Source organism: Clavelina lepadiformis, chromosome 4 (assembly GCF_947623445.1).
Source record: "Clavelina lepadiformis chromosome 4, kaClaLepa1.1, whole genome shotgun sequence".
Taxonomy (NCBI): domain Eukaryota; kingdom Metazoa; phylum Chordata; class Ascidiacea; order Aplousobranchia; family Clavelinidae; genus Clavelina; species Clavelina lepadiformis.
The window spans coordinates 21,124,313-21,147,080 of NC_135243.1; the positions used below are offsets into that span (position 1 = coordinate 21,124,313).

At 34.3% G+C, this 22,768-nt stretch overlaps 2 protein-coding genes across 2 annotated transcripts; both read right to left on the reverse strand.

Annotated features, from left to right (window-relative positions):
• Positions 1 to 298: 298 nt before the first annotated feature.
• Positions 299 to 5,333, reverse strand: LOC143452454 (gamma-aminobutyric acid receptor subunit rho-3-like). Its single transcript, XM_076953444.1, has 14 exons — positions 5,139 to 5,333; positions 4,866 to 4,948; positions 4,510 to 4,635; positions 3,620 to 3,687; positions 3,306 to 3,426; positions 3,011 to 3,113; positions 2,824 to 2,906; positions 2,581 to 2,742; positions 2,134 to 2,289; positions 1,868 to 1,929; positions 1,514 to 1,669; positions 1,315 to 1,379; positions 752 to 869; positions 299 to 669 (listed from the first exon to the last, which is right to left on the reverse strand). The coding sequence occupies exons 1-14, from the start codon at positions 5,162 to 5,164 to the stop codon at positions 505 to 507; spliced, it is 1,494 nt and encodes a 497-aa protein (XP_076809559.1). The 5' UTR covers positions 5,165 to 5,333; the 3' UTR covers positions 299 to 504.
• Positions 5,334 to 12,871: 7,538 nt separating this feature from the next.
• On the reverse strand, positions 12,872 to 19,422 carry LOC143452828 (kelch-like protein 26). The gene is made up of 10 exons (XM_076953956.1): positions 19,283 to 19,422; positions 18,111 to 18,257; positions 17,172 to 17,250; positions 16,461 to 16,549; positions 16,077 to 16,281; positions 15,091 to 15,234; positions 14,556 to 14,717; positions 14,045 to 14,198; positions 13,497 to 13,624; positions 12,872 to 13,343 (listed from the first exon to the last, which is right to left on the reverse strand). Exons 2-9 carry the CDS (start codon positions 18,168 to 18,170, stop codon positions 13,504 to 13,506), a joined length of 1,014 nt encoding a protein of 337 aa, XP_076810071.1. The 5' UTR covers positions 18,171 to 18,257; positions 19,283 to 19,422; the 3' UTR covers positions 12,872 to 13,343; positions 13,497 to 13,503.
• Between the last annotated feature and the right edge of the window lie 3,346 nt (positions 19,423 to 22,768).

The window sequence follows — 22,768 nt, forward strand, 5'->3', positions numbered from 1 at the left end:
AGGCTAACGTTAAGCATCATATTTAGGATGATCACACCATAATGAGCTTAAGAAACTTACAAAATGTGTATGTGACTTAAAAGTTCGATTTTAGCTATGTACGATTTATGACAATATTGATATTTGCATTTTAGTATATTGACCTTCTTTCCGAGGCCCTCCTACAGTCTCATATCTTTCGAAAATAGTTATAAAACTTTGACAAGATTTACTTGGAAAAGTCGACGGCCAAATGCAAGCTAACTATTTGCCAAAATGAAAAGGATAGCTTCAACGTTTCAAACTTCGCTTATTATCAAAGCGCAAATTCATCATACGTTCCTTCATGGTGAACAATGATAGCACTAAAAATTAATTACATACTTCAGTATTTATCTTATTAAATCAAAACATTATCAGCTACTAATCGTTGGTTTATTTCCTATCTGAAAAATCGAGGACACATAACTTTGTTAATTCATTTCACAGTATATGTATTTTATAATCTACGAAATAATTTAAAGTTTAGACTTCATATGCCACACGGATATAATAATGCCAGTAAACTCCATTGAAAATTAAGAATAACGTGAAATATCCGATTCGAAAATACACATCCATCTTTTTCAGTTTTATTCGTTTCAGAAGCTTCAATAATATAGACTTGGAACGACGACGACCGCGAAATTTCTAAGTAAAAAAAGGTAGAAATATGAAAACTTTTAAAAATAATATCATTTTGCACATTTGCTTCGTTTTGTATTGCCATTACTTCAAATTTTTCTTTTGGCTTTTGTTCTTCCGTCACAGGCGGCTGCTGACATTGCAAAAAGTCATGGTTCTTGTTTTGCGAGGTGAGATCATCTTTTCCTATCGCGAGTTTGCACCTTCTACAGGAAAACAAATTCAATTTAGGTTACGTATCAATTGAACATTTTTTGTGAAAAAATTAAAAATCTACAAACTTTGTAACGATGCTAGTATAGACCTCTAAAGGATTTACAATTTTACTGATTCCTTGAAAACGACCATAGTTGATATTTCGACGTAAGTGAATTACGCAGCCCGTTGTTAATAGTATAGTAATATAGCTGATAATAAACAGTTGGATTAGGAAAATGGGTAAATGCGAAAAGTCGATTTACGCTATTAGGGTTTAACTGAAGTTATAGTTTTAAATTGGAAGGTAGATTAAATTTTGGTATGGCTCTCTATCATTGCCCATTAGGATTAATGATAAAACATAAAATATTTGAACATACGATTTTTTCCTGGGAAATAGTGACGCCAAAAACGAAATAAAAAGTATGGATGACTGTAATTAGGCCTATCTACCTGCAGGTCTTGCACTCTTCGGCAGAAATATTTCCATTAGGGAGAAATAGACCGTTCTCATTGTCCTAAATGTTTTACAACGTGTAAAAGTTATTAAAAAAGACTCCACGCCACTGTTGCCGATGGCTGCAGGTTTAACAACTATCAGCCGATATATATGTTTTTATTTTCTTTATTTCCTTAACCCATACTCTCTTACATTTGTTGAAGAACTTCTTTTCGAATCGGAGAAAAAACTTTTTCTCAACTTTTGTTTTGTCATGAAATGATTAAACACACAAAATTCTAAAACGGTTGCAAATATAAAGAGAAAACATATCCAAAGGTAGATATCCATTGCAGTGAGGTAAGACACCTAAAAAGACACAAACACTTATCAACGTTTAAGATGAGCGTATAGGCCTACAACTAATCAGTCAGAAGAAAATTAAACATGAACAAGGTTTATCGAGTTTTGGTTTGGAATACACTGCATAAGTTCATGTAGTTCTTTATAAATATTTGATTCACGATATAAAGCAATGTATTATAAGGGTTGTGTTTATCAGCCTACTTTTGGTAGTGACGTCTTCAATCCATTGATTATAGTTGACATGGTCAAGACAGAGGTGACGCCTGAAGAAAAAATACCAATTGGCCTACACTGTTTAAACAAAATTCTCTTTTCAACCTTCCTTGCAACGTTACAACAACAACATGTAACAACGTTCTCAAACTAGGCTAAAGTTATTGGCCTATTCTAAGTCAGTTTTTGTGTTGATTGCTGTTAATATCTCCAACTAGAGTCACTAGACTTAAACAAGATATCTTTTGACTTGCTTATGGTGACACGAGCAGGAACAGATCTGGGATCTAGCCACATTCCAAGACCAGCAAGAACAACCATGGACATGCCCAAAAAGTAAGATTGGAAAAATACCGAGAGGAGGTATCTTCTGAAAATGAAGTTAATTTGAACTTGAGAAACCTTTGCTTCTGCAAAAAAAACGCGAAACTTCTCTTTCATTACTGAGACTCGTTTACGAAGAAAGCCAACGGTATATATAAAACCTTCAACCAAAATAAGATTCAAGGAAGATTGCGACTGAAATGAAAGTTGCTAAATTGAAACAAACATAATGTCTACTTGCAAAAAACGTTCGAGTGGATTTAATAGTTTAAAAGTTTGACAAGGAACACGTGAAAAAGCAATGGACATATTCGTTGTTTTGACAACTTACATCTGCATGTCACTGAAAAAAAAAATTGTTGAAGTTCGCTGCTTACCTTTTAAAGTGGTTACATCAGGTTTGGTGACGTTGTTGTTACGATAATGTTGACTAACTAGGCGAAATTTTGGCATGTTTTTCACCAACTGCGGGCTCATAAATAACGCATCATGATTTGGCATCATCCACTCTAATAGAAGCTCTTCGTAGTTGTAACCCACTGTGATAAACCACAGTGTTCGCGGTGTTTTATATTTTGTTTTATTTGTTTTGTTTTTTTCTGGAAAAATCGTCTACTCACAACTTTGAATGGTAAGGGAACAGTTCTCTGTATCCAACGGAAAATTATGGAGACTCATTTGACAGGCTACTGTTGTCGTCAACCTAAAAGGTGAAAAGACCTTTTTTATAAGGCTAGGCTACAGAAGAAAGAGTAAACGTATTTAAAAATTTTGTATATATTCTCAAAAAGGAGTAAGTGTTGTTACTTGATATTATAAGTTATGTTTCCGTCGTTGTACAATCTCAAAATTGCATTTTCAACGGTAGTTTCATGGATGAAAGAATTTTTTGAACCAACAATGTAAATATCTGTACAAGTTTTACAAATGGGCGTGGTTAAAATCTTCGATTTTACTATAAAAATATACCGATTTATCTTTTATAAATGTTTTAATATTTTAAAAAGTATTTTTTCAGTCTAGAGAAATATTTGGATTCAACTTAAGTATTTACTCGTATCTTGCAGATTCCAAGTTTTACTTTATCGATAGAACATTGTACCTGGCACCCATATTTTTTGCACAAGACGGCTTGGTAGAACAATGCTATTCCTGACGTCAGAACTAAATTTCAATCTTTCATCTCTCCAGTTTTCATGAATACACAGTGTGAAGGTTAAATCCTATACGATACAGATTGCAAATTAAGATTGTTTGGTTATGACAGGAATTATTAAGAACAAAGTGTTGTCCTAAATAACGTATCAACTACTTCCAGCTTCTATTCATAACTTAGAAACAACCATTTAAGACGTCCTGAAATAGTGCTATCAGCTTGAGGTTTGAGGAATTACACAAGAAACGTTACAGACTTACCATATTTTTCTCCGATATGTCTGTAATGCTTTCTATCATCAGGGAAATCCCCACTTTTACAGGTTTTTCTGCACAACATCACAAAACGTTTTCACCTGAAAACCCTTGTCCATTTGATTTTGTTCATAAAATGTTTTTATTCAGAAAAGGACAAACTTTAGCAAACATGTTTAACTTTAAAGAATATAGGAAGTTGGTATACATTATAGGATTGTGCAGTGGTTTTGTATATGTTGTGTGAGAAGTTACTGTACTATAAACCACATACTGTGCATCCATAATCTTGATGTAATTAATGCAAGGCCAAAGGGAACCTCCCAAAGGGCAAATCTGTAAATTGCCAATGTAACAAATGTGAATACACTACATTTTTCTTGTTACTAGATTTAGTCCACATTTGAGCACTTGTTTAGTTTTTGGTACCTTTTGGGTTATCGTTTGCGCATTTGTGTTATTTGCTTTATATTTCGGTTGGTTTGTTTGTTTTCAGTTCTTCTCTGTACTCAAAAGGGTTTGTTTTTTAATATAATTTATTTGTTTTGCATTTGTATTTGTTTTCTTAGACTTAGAGCTTTGCATTATTACGATTTCTTTATTTTTATGCTTGTAGGTGTTGTTTTTGCTTACTTAGTACATGAGCCAGTTCGATTAGTGGGTGTTGGTGACAGGGCGTTGTGTGTACTCTTTGCTTTTACAGTGATCTTTTCACTCCTAAATTTTAACGTTAAGTCGACATCTATATTGTGTGTTATCTTTAAATATAAGTTCTCACCAATACTCAAGTGTGACTCGAGTGTGGCGGTTCGCCAACAAACGAGGTACGAACCGGGCTTAGACAGCTACGTTTCAGCACATACAAACCTTTTTGTGGAAACGTTACTCCGGCCTACCTTTATTCGAAGGCTTGATGCTGAGTTCGTAGGAGTGGCTCCGGAACATTTCCTCAATCTGCCTCGTGACGTCGGTGCCATGGATGTCCTCCACGTCATCATCTGTTAGATGATTGGAAGCGGGCTCTTAATTTTACGAAAGAATGTATATCAGAAAAAATCAACATTGAAAAAATATGGTTAACCAGGATTACAAATGGTTGAAAATTTCTTAGCAATATTGTAAAATCGCCTGAAAATTTTATCAAACTTTTGCTATATGTGTTAATTTGCTTCCCAGTTGCTTTCAACATCACTGAAACTTATAGTTGAACAAAAAACTGGAACGATTTAATGATTAACTTGTTAATCAATACCGTCATGGCGTTGAGGATTGTCCAAGGACGGGAGATGCCTTTGTGACGTAAGGCGTAATTCCGACAAGAATAGCAGAAGCACTCTGAATACAAAATATGAAAATTGTTACTAAAAGCAATTAAAATTGTACACGAAGTCAATAAACAACGGTTTTATTTCCAGTGCCATCTTTGTTCAATTTTGTAGGTTAATGTTTGATTAAACGGTTATATGTATGCTTATAGGCGCTTTGAAAATGGATTAAGTTAATTCTCTATATATAATCTACTTACTTGAGATAAAACAATTTCATTCCCATCACTACAAGTTCACTGTGGTAATTTTTAAAACCAACTTTTTTGGTCTTTTGTTTCTGACTTAAAAGTCAACAAAATTTGACTTTGTTGATATAACAAAATAAAGACGGAATAATTTAATGTTTCTTGAATATTTGTATTAAGACAGTGACAATTTCACCGAAAGTAGGTCACGCAGCTCATTGTTAGGCTACAAATAGTTGATAAGGAGAATGGATATTTAAAAAGTTGAATTTGGTCATTAGGGGCTTAGGTGAAGGTAGATTTAGGTAAGGGTTACGTTACTATGTTATAATACTTAAGTTAGGTTAACAAGAAAGTGTGAAATATAGCTTCGAAAGCGCGACTTCTTTTCCGTTGAAACAGTGCCAAGTTTTTATTAAAACGAACACTGAATTAAGTCAATTAACAATTTTTGTCAACAATCTTAACTGGTATTTAAAATCATAATGCGTTGTTAGAAACATTTTCACCTAACAAAATCTGCCTATTTAGGGTGAACTGTGTGCACTACTTATTACTGCTACTACCAACATGAAACAATTTTTTTGTCATTTCGTTTACCAAAAAATTTGCCCTAGGCCTACTAGTAAAAGCCTCTTGTAGTGGTAACAGTAACAGGACCTTTTTATAAAAGATAAAACTGTAAAAGGTCCGGATTATTTGATTTCTCACTTATTTTGTACGGCATTAACTAAGTTATTAGTTTTTAAAAGCAAAATTATTCTAATTTTAAACAACATTGGTGGCCTATACCAAGACAACTTTCATTTTAGAAGAATCAACAGTAAAATGTTTGTTCCCTGCAAATAGTTATTTTCGTTTTGGTGCTATGCATCGCTGGACCTAACTCTCTCGCATCGGCCCAAGGCCAGCCTTGACTATTAGCAAACCTTACAAAAATACAACTTTTTAGGCTAAAGAGGCTTATAGCAATAGCCTATGAGCATATAGTCTATTTAGCAGAGTTGCAGCTGGACTATAGCCTACGTGGTTGGGTAAACTTGTACAAGACGGATTATCTTTAAAAATAAAATCTTTTTTCCGTCCTTTTATTTCAAGATGACCTTTTTTATAGTTTTCCATAGACTGACAGTCTGACTAGCCAATCACGAAACTGCAAGATACGCCGCAACTGAAGGTAACAAACTATGTATCAACCTTGTAGGCTTTTCTTGTCCTTCACGACTACATCCTTTCTCTTTGATGGCCATATGACGTTTGAAAAGACATTTGACAACTTGGATTATGTTGTCAATAAATGTGACTAGTTTAAAAGTTTGTTGAACTTTCTCTTCGATTTTAAACTACATGCGGTTTATATGTAATTGAATTTTTTGATTAGGTCTAAGAAAACCGCCCAATTATGAATAAAATCAATAGCATTGTTATTTGCAATCAATATTGCTTTGCTTAATTCATCTCTTAACAAGTCCTGACGACCAATTACAAGGTTTTACGAAGAGCAAGCGAAGTACAGATAGTCCATTAAGTAATTGATCTACTCTATTAAGCACACAATTAGCCATTTCAATGTCGAACTACCGTTTTAAACTAAACGCAGCTACTACTATTTCTGATTGGATCCACACGGATATTTTAGAACAGCTGACTAAGCGAAATAAAGATAAAATATCCTAGCGAGGAATTTTTGTGTAGAACCAATGTAAAGCTTTGCTTCCGCAGCCCTTTTTGCTTATTGGTTTCCGTATGGTTTGTAAGCAACTTTGTTTCAAAACCAAAACGTTGATGAGGTTGTCTTGATTCTAAGAAGTAGAAAGATCAAATGTCAATCGACTTGCGTCCACTCTGTGCCTCGTTGTCACGTGTCCTACATGTGAGTTTATCGAACGATTCCATATGGGTCAGCTTCAATTTGTGTAGGGATGACTCGCTGTCAGCATATATATATATGGTATTACTGACACAATTAAATACACACATGTTCAGAGTCATACAGTACTTTAAGCCGCTAGGTTAATCAATAATTAATAATAAGGTTTTCGCAGATCTATGCCTTGTGTTGGGATTTAGACGTGGTTTATTGTGTAATTCACATCAATAAAGACAATGTTAGCTACCCTCATGTATGAAGCGTCATTATTACTATTTTCAGCCCTTGATAATGCGTATAATCAGTAATGACATTTTTTTTTCCATATGCTTTGCCATATGTCGCCTACTTCAAACCGTAACTTCATTTCGTATATAATCCTTGAGCTGACGAAAAATCTCCCAAAACATTATTTATGAAGGTTTCTTTTCTGTAAGGTGGTCTCACAATTATAAATCACATAAGATCGGGGATTTTGAGGTTGAAAAATAGTTTTAGCATTATTTTTGCTTAATAAATATCGCTTACCTTACGATATGCTGTCCTTCACTCTAACTTCATAGATTGAAAATATAAAATAGTGGCAACTGGAATTAATTTTTAAATTACACACAAAAATTTACATCAAAGATAATGTAATTGCACGTCATAAGTTAAATAAATTATTTTATATGCTTTTACCATTTTGGCTTGGCGTGTTGCTAAATGCGTTACATTGATTGTTTTGGCCCTTACGTCGCTTAGCTTTCTTAAGGGTTTGACAAAGTTTGCCAGCTAACTGTCAGTTTTAAACTGAAAATCTTTCGGTTAATTTAAGTGGTATAAGATTTGAAGTAGAAAAGGGAATGCCTAAAATGTTTATAATTGATAATAAATCACCAAAAAACGAATTACACCCATGGCCATGACATGTACATCATATTTTAATGAATTCATAAAGCGGGTTTCAGGCCATAACATGCAACACATAATGCTGATGTTATACGTGTAATAAAATGTATCGAATGTTTTTTCTTTTGTCCAACTAACATTATTCAAAAGTTATAGTCACTTGAATGCAAGGGTTTAGTGGGCTACAGTTCATACAAAAGTAAAATACTTTGCCATAAGACCGCAAATATTACTTCATTTTTTAGCATAAATAGCATACTGTAGTTACCAGTTACCACAGAACACTTCTCTCAAACCAAGATATGATAACTTGCTGGAAGGATGAATATACATGTAAAATCCTTGGCTTCTAATAAAAACTATTAAATCTGTAATTATCGGTTGCGCCATTATGCATCACAGTTGTGAAAGCACTTTCAATGGTTGTATTGTATCGTTGTATTTGGACCTGGAGGCTGTTTACATTTTTCTTAAACTTGTCATTATTATCGTTCGCTCCACTCCTTTCTCCAGTGGTAACAAATCTCTTTTTGCCTTTTAGCCACGTTTCTTGTGTCAAGTTGTCCTGCGCCACCAGATTGTAGTTGTAGTTGAGTTTTAAATTTGCCTGTTAATTAATAAATAGACAATGGCGAACTCTCAAAAATTTGAGATTATTGCAGTTTTTACTTTTTGTGCCTTGATCCAAACCTCGCTATAATAGCAGTAATTATTGTAATTCAATTTAAACGTTTCACCTGGAATACCCCGTTTTGTCTGTATTACACTTCCACTGCTTAATGAATTTGTCTTTTATTCAGTGTACTTTCTGTTTGTATCATACAGACCTGCAGCTAAAACGATCACAAAAATCTACCATAAATCAATTTTTAGTCGTTTTTGTTAAAATGAAAGCTGTTTTTTATTTAAAATACGTGATATACTATACGAAAATAAAATACGAAATACTAAAATACGTGAGGGCCATTTGTCACATATTCTGGCAACAAACTCAGTACAACGTAGTTTTAAAGTTTGATTGGCATATTATGTCAGTGTTTAACGATGTTTTCTGAATTAAAACTGTGCGGATGTTGTCGGATATACTTGAACCATGGAAACATCTGTTTTTTCACGTATTTAGAGAACATTAACAGCGTACTTTAAAAGTTGAACCGTTATTTCATTAGTGATTTAATTTTCAGGCCATTTTATCTGAGCGCGTTATATTAAAATATCAAATCTACTTAGTAGGCTGTTGTTGACGCCATGAAAGCATTTTTTGCATTTGATCGTAAATGTTGCGCTTTCGGGTATTTATCGCACAACGCCTCGCTCGGACGAAGATATCTGACATCACACATAGGCAACACACTCTGTGCTATTGAGTCGCTATCTGCTGCCACCTTTGGGTTGAAATTACTAAAAGCGACGTCCGCTGGGGAGTCGTCGCTAGCCCTTTCTGACATACATTTTTTCGATTCGGCAATATTTCGTAAAAACTTGGCTCGTTGCGTCACAAAAGTTGCATCTAGCGACTTAAGTCCAGGGAAACGTCCTATGCCCGGTATGGTTGTTGATGCTTCGATTCTGGAACCAGTTTGTGCCGATTTTTTCCGGTCATTGTTTACTACAGTTCCTTGGCGTTGCTTGGTTTTGCCGGTCGAAAACGGGTTAATAGTGAGGTCAACATTACGTAATAAATCACGCATAACTGTCGTTTTTCCTCTGCTTTTCGAGAAAGAGTTTCCGCTGCCACTGGCATTGGAGGATGAAATTAAACCTCTGTTTGGACATGTCGAACAACTTCGAATCCAACATCTTCTGCTCCGTGACGTTTTTGACTGGTTGTGACGTTATTCTTTCCAGCAAAAAACCTTTTCAGCATCTCTTACAGACAAAATTGTCAAGGTGGCTTCTGATGCGCAGTGTCGACTCCAATAATTCCTCCAGCTTCGCCTGTCTTCAGCTTCTCTGAGAACATAGTAGGCTTGACGTGAGATGCGGCATTGACCCATTCCTATCGGACAAGGATGCCTTGGTCCATCTGGTGCAAGAGATCGTATAGTTTTTCAGGATGGCAATAATTTAATCGGCCTGAAATGCGGCATTGACCCTTTCGAATTCTGCAGCAATATAGAAATAGAGTTTGGTTTCTTCATTGTTCAAGACATCTGCAACCATCCTTGCTTCACACTTACCTTCTTGGCCACTTGAAAGTAGGCCTACAACTTTAGTTCTTCTCAATGATCCAGGTTATCTCTTAGCACAGTTGTCCGATACAGCCACCTTGTTTTTTTGGTATACTGTACAAAGGGTATAGCCTAGCTGATGGGGCCTCCTAATCACCCTGAACAATTCTTTTTCTGTCTGTCTACGAAGCTTGGAGTTGCTGAATCAAGCCAGAATCTTGTACATTAGGTTGTAAACATAGCAGCAAAGAATGGCAAATGCACTTGAAAAGAACTGCATCTGGAGAATCTTTTTTAAGTCGACTCCACACAGAGCTGTGTTCCCCGCCGTTTTGCATTTGCTCCATCACAGCTTAAGCCAATACAGTCCGAAAGTTTCACATTTATAAATTCCACTGCTTTTTTTAGCTCATGATATTGAACGATGCTGATCACTGAAACCAATGCTGTGATAAGTTTCTTCTGTGATAGACTGCGGTATTGGATTAAAATGACGAGTAGCTTATTGACACTTACATCTGTTGATTCGTCAATTAGGAGGGAATATTTGCAACCAGATATGTATTTCTTTAGAATTTTCTTCCTTCCAAGTGTAAGACTTTGGTTACGAGGGCTGAGCTGGAAATTTGCTATGAGTAGAAACGACGGCAGAGATATGTTCGATTGTATTGATAGCACAGTGACAAGCCATGCAGACAGCAAGCTGTAATTTAGCTTCTTTCAGTCTTTTATCAATGCGAGAACTCTTGAAGAACTGCCTATTGGTTGTACGTGGTTTATTGCAGCGACTTGCCCATTGTGTTTGGCAGACTTTTAGTTTGGGTTAGAGAAAAAATTTACACAGCCTGCCCCAACCATTCTCACTGCCATCTGTCGATTTCTTTAGCCATTTGTGCTTGGCTTCCCTTATCCGAAAGCTAGTTTTATCTTTTTTTTAATTGATTTGTTGATGGACACAAAACATCTGCACGGAGGTGGCGTTGGAGATACTGACTGCTCTTTTGCTTCCGAACAAAAACTTCAGAGGTTCTTCAGAGGCCAAAAAACGTAATGTCCGAATGACTTGCTAGCCTTCGGACACAGTGGGCTATATGAAATTATGCCAATTTATCGTTTTTTTCCCCAATCTTAGGCCACCTGGCAACCCTGGTCTGTGAGGACAGGTGTATAAACTTTGTCAAGGTGCTCCTGTCGAAAGGAACAAAAAATACAGACTGGGAGTGGATACGCAAAATATGGTATAGGCATCGCTGGTACATTGAGCATTATCTGCCGGTCGTGCAAAAGTAGATTTACAACGAATTGTATTGAAAAGGATTTCCATAAAACATAATGACAAAGGCTGCCACTACGGCCGGTTGTAATACTGTGGTTATCAAAACAGATATACCGTTGCTTTCTCACATTTTATTCACTTACTTTTCTATCAAGTAGGCTTTTGAAATGAAATCAGGAAAGTTGGCAATCGTAGATCCTCAAGGTAATGATGATAAATTCTTCAATAAAACTGCCAAGGGTTTGAGGTAAAAACTAGTTCTTATAGAACCGTTTTATACAATCACTGTGACGCATATACATCTTCTGATTGAAAAAGAGGCTCATACCTATTTCAGACGTGTGTTTTATAACTTTGTTTTAAATCTTCTCAAAATTTCTTTAAGAATGATTTTTTCCACCAATGCAATGCTCCGTACCTCCACACAGCCTGCAGCAAAATGGCGACGACTGCGAACTAATTATGCTTAATGTTTATACAAGCTACTGCCATCTGTATTGTACTCGCAAGGTTATAGTCAGTGTTGTTGAAATTTTGTCTATTAAAATGTACTAAGCTTTGCAATGGACGTTAAATGCAACAAACATAATGTGGTTTCGACCAATATTGGTTGAAAATGGATTCAGAAAAAACAGACAAACCTGGGAGTCCTGGGGCTTATTTCTTCCTATGTGAAGACGACTGGGATTTATAGTATTATTTATCCATCGGTTGAGCATCAGAAAACATATTGAAAATGAAAACTGATGAAAAAGCTTGCCACATACATGGAAAGAAATTGCAAACTTCAATTGAATGGTAATATTGTATAAAATGTGTTTGCAATATTGCCAAACTAGAGTATGTTAGAACCTTTCATAGGCCTATTTGCAAACAACATGTTGCAAAGTAATCTACAGCAAGACTGAAAAATCATTATAATACGTTGTGTTCCACATCTTTTTCATTTCGTTTAATTTAAATCATAGGCTTGTCACTGAGATGCTTAATTAGTGATATGGAATTTTTGTCTTAACTTTTCAGATGTGGTGAAACAAGTAAAATAGGGAAAAATTTTCCCTTCCTCAATTTAAATTATTTGAACGTCCATCAGTTTAACATTTTGTTCCTCAACTTGCAGAGGTGTCGAAGTCACGCTACGGCGAGCCCAGGCAGCACCGCACCCCTGACAATATTTCCAACCACAAATGGAAATTTTTTCGGAAGGGCGAATTCTTTTTATACAAAATAATAACATTGTGGCATCATAATGAAAAAATTATGAAAGAAACACTCGAAAGTAAAATATTACAGATGCAAAATTAAAATAAATTACAATGCAATTGCAAAATCAAGGAAAACCAACTTAATTTGGGATTTTGCTTTAATTTCACACTTGTCGTATTTGCTTTTCATCGTCAAGAGCATTTGCGTTTTAATTAAGCTTTGTGCACGTTTTTCCTTTATCACAACAGCATGTTAAAATAATATGCAAAATTTCAGAGATCTCCATGCGAGAAGTTTTTAGTGCTTACTTAAATATATGAGTAACTTGACATCGTGCTAAAACAGATATTAATCCAATTTCAGATGATTACAGAAACTAAGTTAGATCGAAAAGGATAAAATTAGACTGAAAAAACAAACAACGTAAATAATAACATACAGTATATAAAATGGAACAACATGCACACTTGGAAATCGTATGAGAGACGCGGCACGATTTAGTAAATATAAGCAATATGGCGAAAGTGTAAAGAAGACGGCAGTGAAATTATAAAGCAGAAGTGAAAGGCATGCAACAAAACAACGAATTGTGTTTGATGACTTGTCAGTTTTTAGAATTGACAGTAACATTGAGAATAACACATTTAGGACTTGTTACAAATGATAGTAACATCAGCAATAACAACTGCAGCAACGATAACGTGATGCTTCAGTTGTCGTTCTATTTTATCGGCAATGGTCAATTTATTTATTTATCTAGAATCGTAACATTCACTTGTTCGCAGCATGATCTTTGTCTTTACCTAAAATAATAACATTTTGAACTTGTTATTTCAGAAAAAAATGAATTAGAACAAAATTTGATACAAAGCCGATTATACTCGATGGTAGAAATGCGCTGTAAAGAAATGAACACATCAAACCGGTGTTAGATTTACCAAACAGTTCAAAATCACCTGAAAGTTAAATAACAACAAGAGCATGATGAAACAATCCATCTTGTGTTTCACCAACAATGGTCCATTTATCTGTAGCTGGATCATAGCATTCAATTGATTTTAAAGCCAGATTATGCTTGCCTAATCTGAAATATTATGAGAAGATGTTTTTTTTCAGTGATTTACAAGTCAACGTTTTGTTATTATGATTCATTTGGATTTTGCTTTGTGTCATTTAATTGTTATGCTTCAGCAAGATATTACGAATGCAATGCAACAACGAAAGGCAAAATAACTTACACCACTATCAGCTAGAGTGGTTCATTTTAGTTGCCAAAAGAACATATCGTTATTTATTGTTTTAACTTAATTTGAAGATCTTTCAAAGCAAAATATTATTCGAAGTATTTGCAACATATCTAGTTTTAGTAAAAAATTTATTGTAAACTTACAGCTCCTTGTAGCCTCCATGGTACTCTACATATATTGTCTCTCTCCAATTCTATTCATTTTTTGCGGGTATTGTTAAAGTTACAACAATGTCAATCACGCAACAAGAAGCTTACCCTCCAATAACATAAATCTTTCCTTGCAAAACACAAGCTGCGTGAGCACGTCGTTCCACGTTCATTTCACTAACATCGTCCCATTTGTTGGTAGTGACGTCATATCTTTCTACACTTTTCTGTCTTGTTTCCGTCTTGTCAGGTGTTTGACCACCTTGACAGGAAAAAATTGGGTTGGCAAATCTTACTTTAAATTATTAGAAAAATGGTTATTTAGACGAGAGTAATTTGTAAACCTTGCATTGACATTTTCAAGTCTAACTGCATTGCATAAAAATATTTAAAGATAATTACATTATTAAAAACAATGTCAAAAATATTTTAGTATAATGAAAGTTTGTGGTAATCGTCCAAAGTCGTTTTCTTCTAAATATTTTACTGACCAATTTATGGATTTAAAAGTAGCTCACTAAAATATTCTTGAACACTTCAAATTACTTCATGATTACAATCAACTACAAAGACAAACACGATTTTAAATGACTTAGTATAAGTAATAAAGTCATTTTACCTATTGCATATATGTGAGTATCATTAAGAGCAACTGCAGCGAACCAACGTCGAGGTACTTTCATGGAGGGAACGTCATCCCATACGTCATTTTTGGGGTAATATCGTTCAACTGAATTCAGATAGTTGGTGGTATTAACACCACCCAATGAATAAACAAAACCTGTTTCAGAAAAACAAGGTACACTGCTAGTGTAAAACTAGAAGTGTTAGGCAAAATACTCTAATTAACTTCAACAACTTTGTCTGTCTATAAAACTTAAACAAGAAACATAAACTTAGTTAAAGAAGGAGATATACAAAAATGTTATTCTTGGATGGAAACCAAGTAGCAAGGATGGAAAGCAAAAAAATGGGTCAAAATAACAACTGAATCAAGATCAAGAAAACCAGAGAAAGAAGCAGATGGCAAAATGAGATTGAAAAAAGATTGGCAGCATGTGGATGATTACAATGTGGAGCCAAGTGGAGTGTTGGAATTTGTTGAGGCTGTTTATAAAAAAATTAAACCGCTACTAAATGTTTGAAAGTATCACCTCGACACGCAACAACTGCATTTCCACTTCTCTCTTGTTTCATCGGTGAAATATTAGTCCAACTATTAAATGCTGATGAATAATATTCACCGGATGATAGTTGACCACAAGTTTTATTTGCTCCTCCAACAACAAATATTTTTCCTGTATCAACGATTGAAAAAGATATGAAGTGAAATGTTAAACCTGATAAAAGTTGCATTGCAGTTCATTTGCAAGTATCTTTTGCCTCACCTGTTCACAACACTAAAAAGTAAGTTAGAAACGTGTTGGTGTTTGAAAAGATGCAAAAAATGTTTATGTTCTCATAGGATTGGGAGATTTTGCAAGAAAACAGGCATAATAGCACTTTAACTTGCAATTTGTAAAGTGTTGAGTATGGGACCATTAATACTCGAAACAAAAAATATTTTAAATTCTGAACATGCTACCTGATTTTTGTAAAGTTACTCAACTATTTTTGCAAAAATTATGAATATTCTCAGAGCATCAAAAGATTTTGCAATGAAACATGCACAATAGCATTTTAATTTAAAACAGTTTTAAAAACAACAATCCAGGAAAAAACTTCGTGGGAACTTACCATATTTGCTCCATTATAAACCACGTGTTCATAATCAACTCTCAAAAATCACACAAACAGATAAAACAGATTAAAATTCACACCAAGTATTGTTATATTAAACATAAGGCAGAGATAAAACCTGTATTTCATTGACAATAAGCCTTGCATAACTCTTTGTAGTTTGGACTATATGGAAGATACAGTATTAAAAACAAACTGTAAGCTACAAAGCTGCCCTTAAATATGACCAGCACAAAGCACAAAACACAGAAAAATAAATCATGCTGTGGCTTAAAATCAAGAAAAATGGTATAATTTGATATTATTTTAATATGCCGTAAATTATTAAAAATTTAAATTAGGACTTGAGTTTCACCCATAAAAGTTTATGAAATCAAACAATAAACACTTTGATGCAAACCATTTAAAACAGCGGCTCCCATGACCTGCCGATGCACTTTCATCGAGGCAACCTTGTTCCATTGTGCCATGTCTTTTTTCATGTCAAAACAGTAGACTTGGTTGGTTATAGATTTATTTTTGCTTTCCACACATCCACCAATCAAGTAAACCAAACTTTCATGAAGTACAGCGCCACAACAAGCACTCGTTTTTAATGGGAGATTCTACAGTATATGTTGCACAGGTTGAAAATACTAACCAAATATAGAGAATGGGAATATTAACATAAATTACCGGTTCGAAATATGAATGATAAAATAGACAACCATTGATTAATTAACATAACGTTCTATGTCAGTCATACATAGCTTGGGCCAAAAAGAAATACATTGCAACTTTTTACCGAGAAAGTTTTCTTGGTTGATCCGGAAACATTAAACACTTCAGTTAAGTTTTTACTTCCCCCTAAGCTATAAATGCTTGAACGACTTCCTGAAAAAATGGTACGATGTAACATCAAAATATTGTAAAATTATAACTATTGTGTTCTCAATGCAATATTCACACATTAGAGTCCAATTAATTTCAGCTTTACCATCGCTTACATTAACATTACTTTAGCATTTTAAAATAAAGGAAGCAATAAATTAAACTTTAAACTAACTTTTACAATGCAATTTTGGATTAACCTCAAACGTTACTTATGCATGAAATATTTTATAACTTACAGAAAACAGATTTCTGCTGGACTGTTATAACCGAGAAATAAAATTACACGTAGTTTTTCTCTACCGTCATCCATGGATATTTTGTTAATTTGTGTTTTAATAACACATTGTTTGGGGTGGTAATGACAAAAGTGGTATTGGAAAATGGCAGCAAAAGAAATTGACGATAAAGGTAACAGACATAATAAATTGACATTGACGGTCAATTAGACATCGTCAATTTCCACTACTGTCACTGTCATTAATGTCATTTTCTAGCACACCTATTATTTATTTGACTAGACTTAGTACGGCAGTGTAACGATGCTGGTATAACAAGTTTTAATCAACTTTGTTTCTAGTTGCACAAAACATTAGCAAATTATATTAAAATTAGCAAGACAAACCTTCTCTTAATAATTTTGATCGTTGTGTAACTTCCTTGTGAAGTAGTTTTAAGCAGTTGAAATTATCACAAATTAAGGTCTACAAACAAATATATGTAATTTTTTTAACTCTAGAATGCATTAAAGTGAGGGAAAAGTCCAAAAACAAGTCTTATATGATAGAACACGACTCATTGAATATTCTGTTAAAATAGTCTTCAAAAATAATTTTCGCTTAGTTAATTATAATTTATAACCGAAATAAAATTGCAAACTTGGCTTTAATTGTGACGTAGATCAAGGCTCTATTGATGTCATGGTAATCACAAACAACAATCATAAATTTAGCAATACCTCAGGACTGTATATCATGTACCTATCTGTTACAGCTGTACAGATTGCTCTACTGCAACCGCCAAAAGCGTGATAGGTTACGGCTGATGGCCCAAAAGCGGTAACCGGTAAGGTACCAGTTTGAAGGGTAGCTTATGCAGTTCAAAGTATACTGTAACTTCATAGATGCAAATGATTGGAATACTGGATTTTTATGATAAAAACAATTGTAATTTATTCACAAGTTTCATGTTGCTTATTTCTTCAAATGATGCATAATTGGACATAAGTTAAACTCCTATGAAGAAAGCAATAGCAGCAGCGTGTTGTCAAGCAACTTGACTAATCTATGACATAACAAGAGCTTTGACCTATGTCACAATAAAGACCAAAAACTGAAAATTTTTGCGATTTGCTTTAGCCAATAACTACTTAACGACGAATTATTTAAAAAAAATATTTTACCAAAATGTTCACTTAATAGTGTTTTTCAAATGTAAGATCAACTTGTTTTTGGACCTATCTCTCACTTGAAATATGGCAAAGCTATCAAAGATTACTTATATATATTATTCTAAAACAAACTTTCAAAATATTTGGGTATTTACAAATCATTTCATAACTGACTTCATTTGACATGTCTTCTTCCAAAACTTCGGAGGAAATTTTACTCAAATCCACTTTCATGAAAAGATTAGAGAAATAACATTGACGGTTGTCTCTATCATACTTGGTTCATTCAAGGTAAGCTTTGTAAAGTGTGTAATCAGGAACCTTAATCACATTTTACAAAATAGTGTAAATTATCAGTGGAAACAAAAATAAAAGCGACAGAAAATACAAAAAAAGTCAATTTTTCAGTCAGAAAAGTTTACCCATAACGGCAATATGCATATATATCTTTAGTCTCTAGAGAATTCCTATGTTTGACATTTAAGGCACAAATAATTTTGCAAACAGTGACGTGTGATGGAGTGATAATTTGTTTGCATTGGCACTAGGGATGGGCCGATACAATCCAAAACCGGAATAGATTCGCTGAAAATTGTCTTTGTGGAAGATTCGGGCGAACACGAATACTAACAATGGCGAACCCGTATACAATATTACTTATTAATTTGCTGACTTTGGTAAAAATGATGATCTAGTTTCCCGACAAAGCTAAAATAGAGTCAGCAATGCCTACAATGAAGGTCGTTTTCATAACGATTTTACTTTTTCAATCGTTTTTTAAACAATAGTTTTTGAAAGAAAGCGATTTGTTTATCGATTATGTCATGTTACAAGCAAAAATTAACAACTTTTGGATGAAATTGTATTGTTTGGTTTTAATACGAGTACACAAACCCGAATAATCTTTCTCGAGGCGAATAATCTTTCCGTAATTGGCATGACATGTTTTTATTCCACAGAATCATTCTTTGTTTTCATGATGGCATTTGAGTATAGTTTAGTGTAGAACAGCATAAACTTGGTCATTTGAAAATTTCAAAACCAACAGTTCCGTTGCTGTTAATCTCCTATGTGACATATTTATCAAACTTGCCAGCTGTTTGTCAACACTTAATTAAAGTGTGATTTACTCCAGTTTTTAGAAATTCGCCTTTAATGGCAGCTTGTCTAAACTTGTCTAAACTTGTCTAAACTGACACGTTATCCATGAGCTTTTCAGTTACTAGTATAAGCAAATTATATGTATATCAATGCATACATATAGATCAATATTGGGACCAACAATCATGGTTACTTTCGAACTACTTAAGTATATTACCAAAAATTAGTATTGCTATAATGATCACCATATTCTGATCCAGGATAAACTTCATTTTTTCCAAATCCAATTTCTTAAAATCATCGCAAACAACAACTTTCTTGATATTTTCCGATATGAAGGTCTTCACTCTATTTTGAAGTATTTCACTTCTATAGAGTTCAGCCAGGGAAAAAATTTCAAAGCATGTTTCTGTGGTGATGGACATTTCCAAAAAGTCAATGCAAAATTTTTTCGTTTCTAAAATAGGCTCAATTGAAAAACAGTATTTTCAAACACACAGTAGGTAAAAAATTAGCTTTCGTTTTTATAACCAATAATCAAACTATTCATGCAAAACTATTGTTTTAATTAAACAATTTATGCAAAGTATATGAAGCAGATTTACTTATGACTGACCATCAACACAGAGCATATCAGATGTAGAGAGAAGATCGCGAACATTGTCTTTGTTTATCTTAATATTTCCAGTGTAGATGAACTCAATGATCAATTTCATTGAGGTTTTGGAGACTTCTTTAACCACAATTTCATCCTGATATTTCTCTTTCATCTTCAAATAAGACTTTATATAATTAAACTAATTAAGGCACTCATAACATACTGCAATTCATACCGTACAGTTAATTTAAAAGTTCCATACTGACACAGCTATTATTTAAAGTTAATTTTCTCAAATGCAAATTAAGACCCTGAAAAAACTCACCGTTGTTTCAAACATTCTATCGAAATAATCAGAATAGCAAGATAAGACCATTCTGTTTGCAGAAAAAGTTTCATTTTCTACAGTGATATTCACGTCATTGAAACGATCTTCCTTTCTTTTCCTAAATTTACAAAGTAGGATACATGTAAAATATTTATCAAGATAATTAATAATTACACTTATAGAGTTATAGTTTGTGTCAATCATTGCTCTCGCAGTTTTAAATATTAGACTTCCAAATATACAAGTCGAATTTGATTCCTGCTGATGTTATACTATTCTATTTACAGTGAGACCTAGTTAATCCGGACCACTTCGTTTCGTCAAAAAATGTCGGTTTAGCGGGGTGTCCGGATTATCGGAAAGTAAAAAATCAATCAATCTTGCAAATGCAGTACCGTGTTCAAAACACAGTATGCACCTTACTCCAATTCTAAGTGCTGAGTTTCTGGCTGGACAGCAACTAAAATAAAATTATATTTTTGTATGATCCAACCCAGTGTCGTCCCTCGGAACCACCATATTTAAGACGAATGCTCTAAGCCAGAAGTGACGAACATGCGGCCGCAAATCGGTTTGACAACCGCTCTTGCATGGCGAAGCATTCCGGCGGGACCAGCAGTCTTGAACTTTCTTTGACCTGTTTCTAATTTTTGCGCAATGCGATATCAAAAGCTGATCGCACAATTGAGTTGCAGCAGTATGTCTTCAATAGATTGCCGCACTCAACCGATGTACTGTACGTATTTTTTTGCGACCGCCGAAGCGTTGTTTGTTAGTGTTGTTAAACAATTTATTTTTTCGTTTCTAAAATACTGTACAAGTGTACAGTATCTCATATTATGACTAAAAAGCTGTGCGGCTTACTCAGCTGTAACTGACAAAGTGGCTTGCCACAACGAATAGGTCCGTCACCCCTGCTACAACGTTATCATACAACGCAAGGTAATTGACCGCAACGTTATTATGCGTAGATAATCGGCTTTGTTTCGTCAACTAACTACATACTGTATTAGGACAATCGTGAATCATTTTCGCTTAGCTGTTAATAATCCGGTTTATCGGATTTTATTGCTATTCATTTAGCACATTTGTTCCAAAACTTTTGTGTCGGAGTCGGACAGCGGGGTTTCCGGATTAAAGGGGTAAAATGCATAGGAAGAAATCCATTCCCGGCAGTTTTGTGTCGGATAGCGGGGATTCCGGTTCATCGGGGTACGGATTAACGAGGTCTCACTGTACATGCTTAACTCCCTTGCATTAACAAAGCTTGCTTCTGTTCAATGGTTGCCTCAAATCGTTTTGAATTCTTACAACCACAGCAAAAACAAAACATCCATTGCGAAATAAACAAAAACAAGCTCTATAATAGAGCCTGAAGTGGTGAGCAATTAACGTCAAGTGTAAATAGTACAAAGGGTTTTCTCAGTCTCAAAATGACGAATGTTATTGACTTGATTGGTTATTGACTTTAACTTAATACAAAACCTTTGATATTTAGCACTTTTGATTCCAAGGTTTTACTAATATTTAGTTTTTTTTAGTTTTAGTAACCTTTTAGTTTTTTTACGTAAAATCAAAGCAAGTCAATTCCGGTGCAACATTTCAAAATGAATTTGGTGTTTGGCTCAAGTCAAGCATCTACCTGTTTGCATAATCCAATAAAGCTCCAGGATTTTCTTGTGATCGACTTACTTCTTGTGTCATGATTTTTTCTTCCAAGCAGACCATCCTTGCTTAAAAAACTTTTAACATGTAGCACAAATACCCCACCGAAGCAAGTTTGTCTGTAGAAAAAGAATGTTCCGTTTGGTTTATTAAACATTGTACACTTAATGGCACTGCACTACTAAGAAATATGTACAGGTACCCTAGTAATACCAAACCAAACAGAAGTTTATATACACAAGCCAAATTCGTATCTATTATAATCGCTTTCTTCAACACTACACTACACTTGGTACGTAATCGCGCTACCCTAAAACTTCTGAAACAAAAGGCAATCATGGTCAATGTCCTAAATGATCAAAGGTTATTTAGATTTAGTCAACCAAACTTAACAAACTCTTATATACAAGAATAAATAGCAACTATGTACCACATTTTCACCATCACAAAAAGTAATTATTAATAAACCGTCTTTATTACCTAAACAGGTTGTTACCATTATCCGTTGGAGAAGCAAATTTTGATCAAACTATGTTTACAGACTATATAAAAAAGCTGTAATCGTTCTCTGCCTTTACTTTAACATTTTCTCATAAATCTAGGCACATTAAACAAAATGCCTACAACAGAACAAACAAAACTAATATGTAAATTATGGAAAGTGAACAAACAATCAAATATAAAATGTAACACGCTTGGCTCTTTGGTGCAAACCAAAACTATAAACGCCCAAGTGAATGCATGTGTTTTGTGTCATGTGCATGGAAATACTCAGCGTAAAGACATTAAACGAATACTTTCTCTCAAAAATGCATCATGTGCAAATCCATAACGAACGTTGCACTAATTCTTAATGAATCAAAAAACTATTTAATTCCTTTCTAATTTGACTAAGTACCATGGGGAGCCTCTCGCTGAGTGGTGAAGGCACTCACCTAGCAATCATGAGATCCAGATCTTGTATTAAGCTGGGGAAGTTTTAAAAAATCTCTTTCGTCACCACTCAAGGAGAATTAACATGGGTAGGCACAATTCTGAAAGCAAAATGCGATCAAAACAGACGAACTGGCTACTTTCATTAGTGCCATTGGCTATGGACAATGACAACCTCTCATCCGCTGACGATCAAGTATTGGTCTC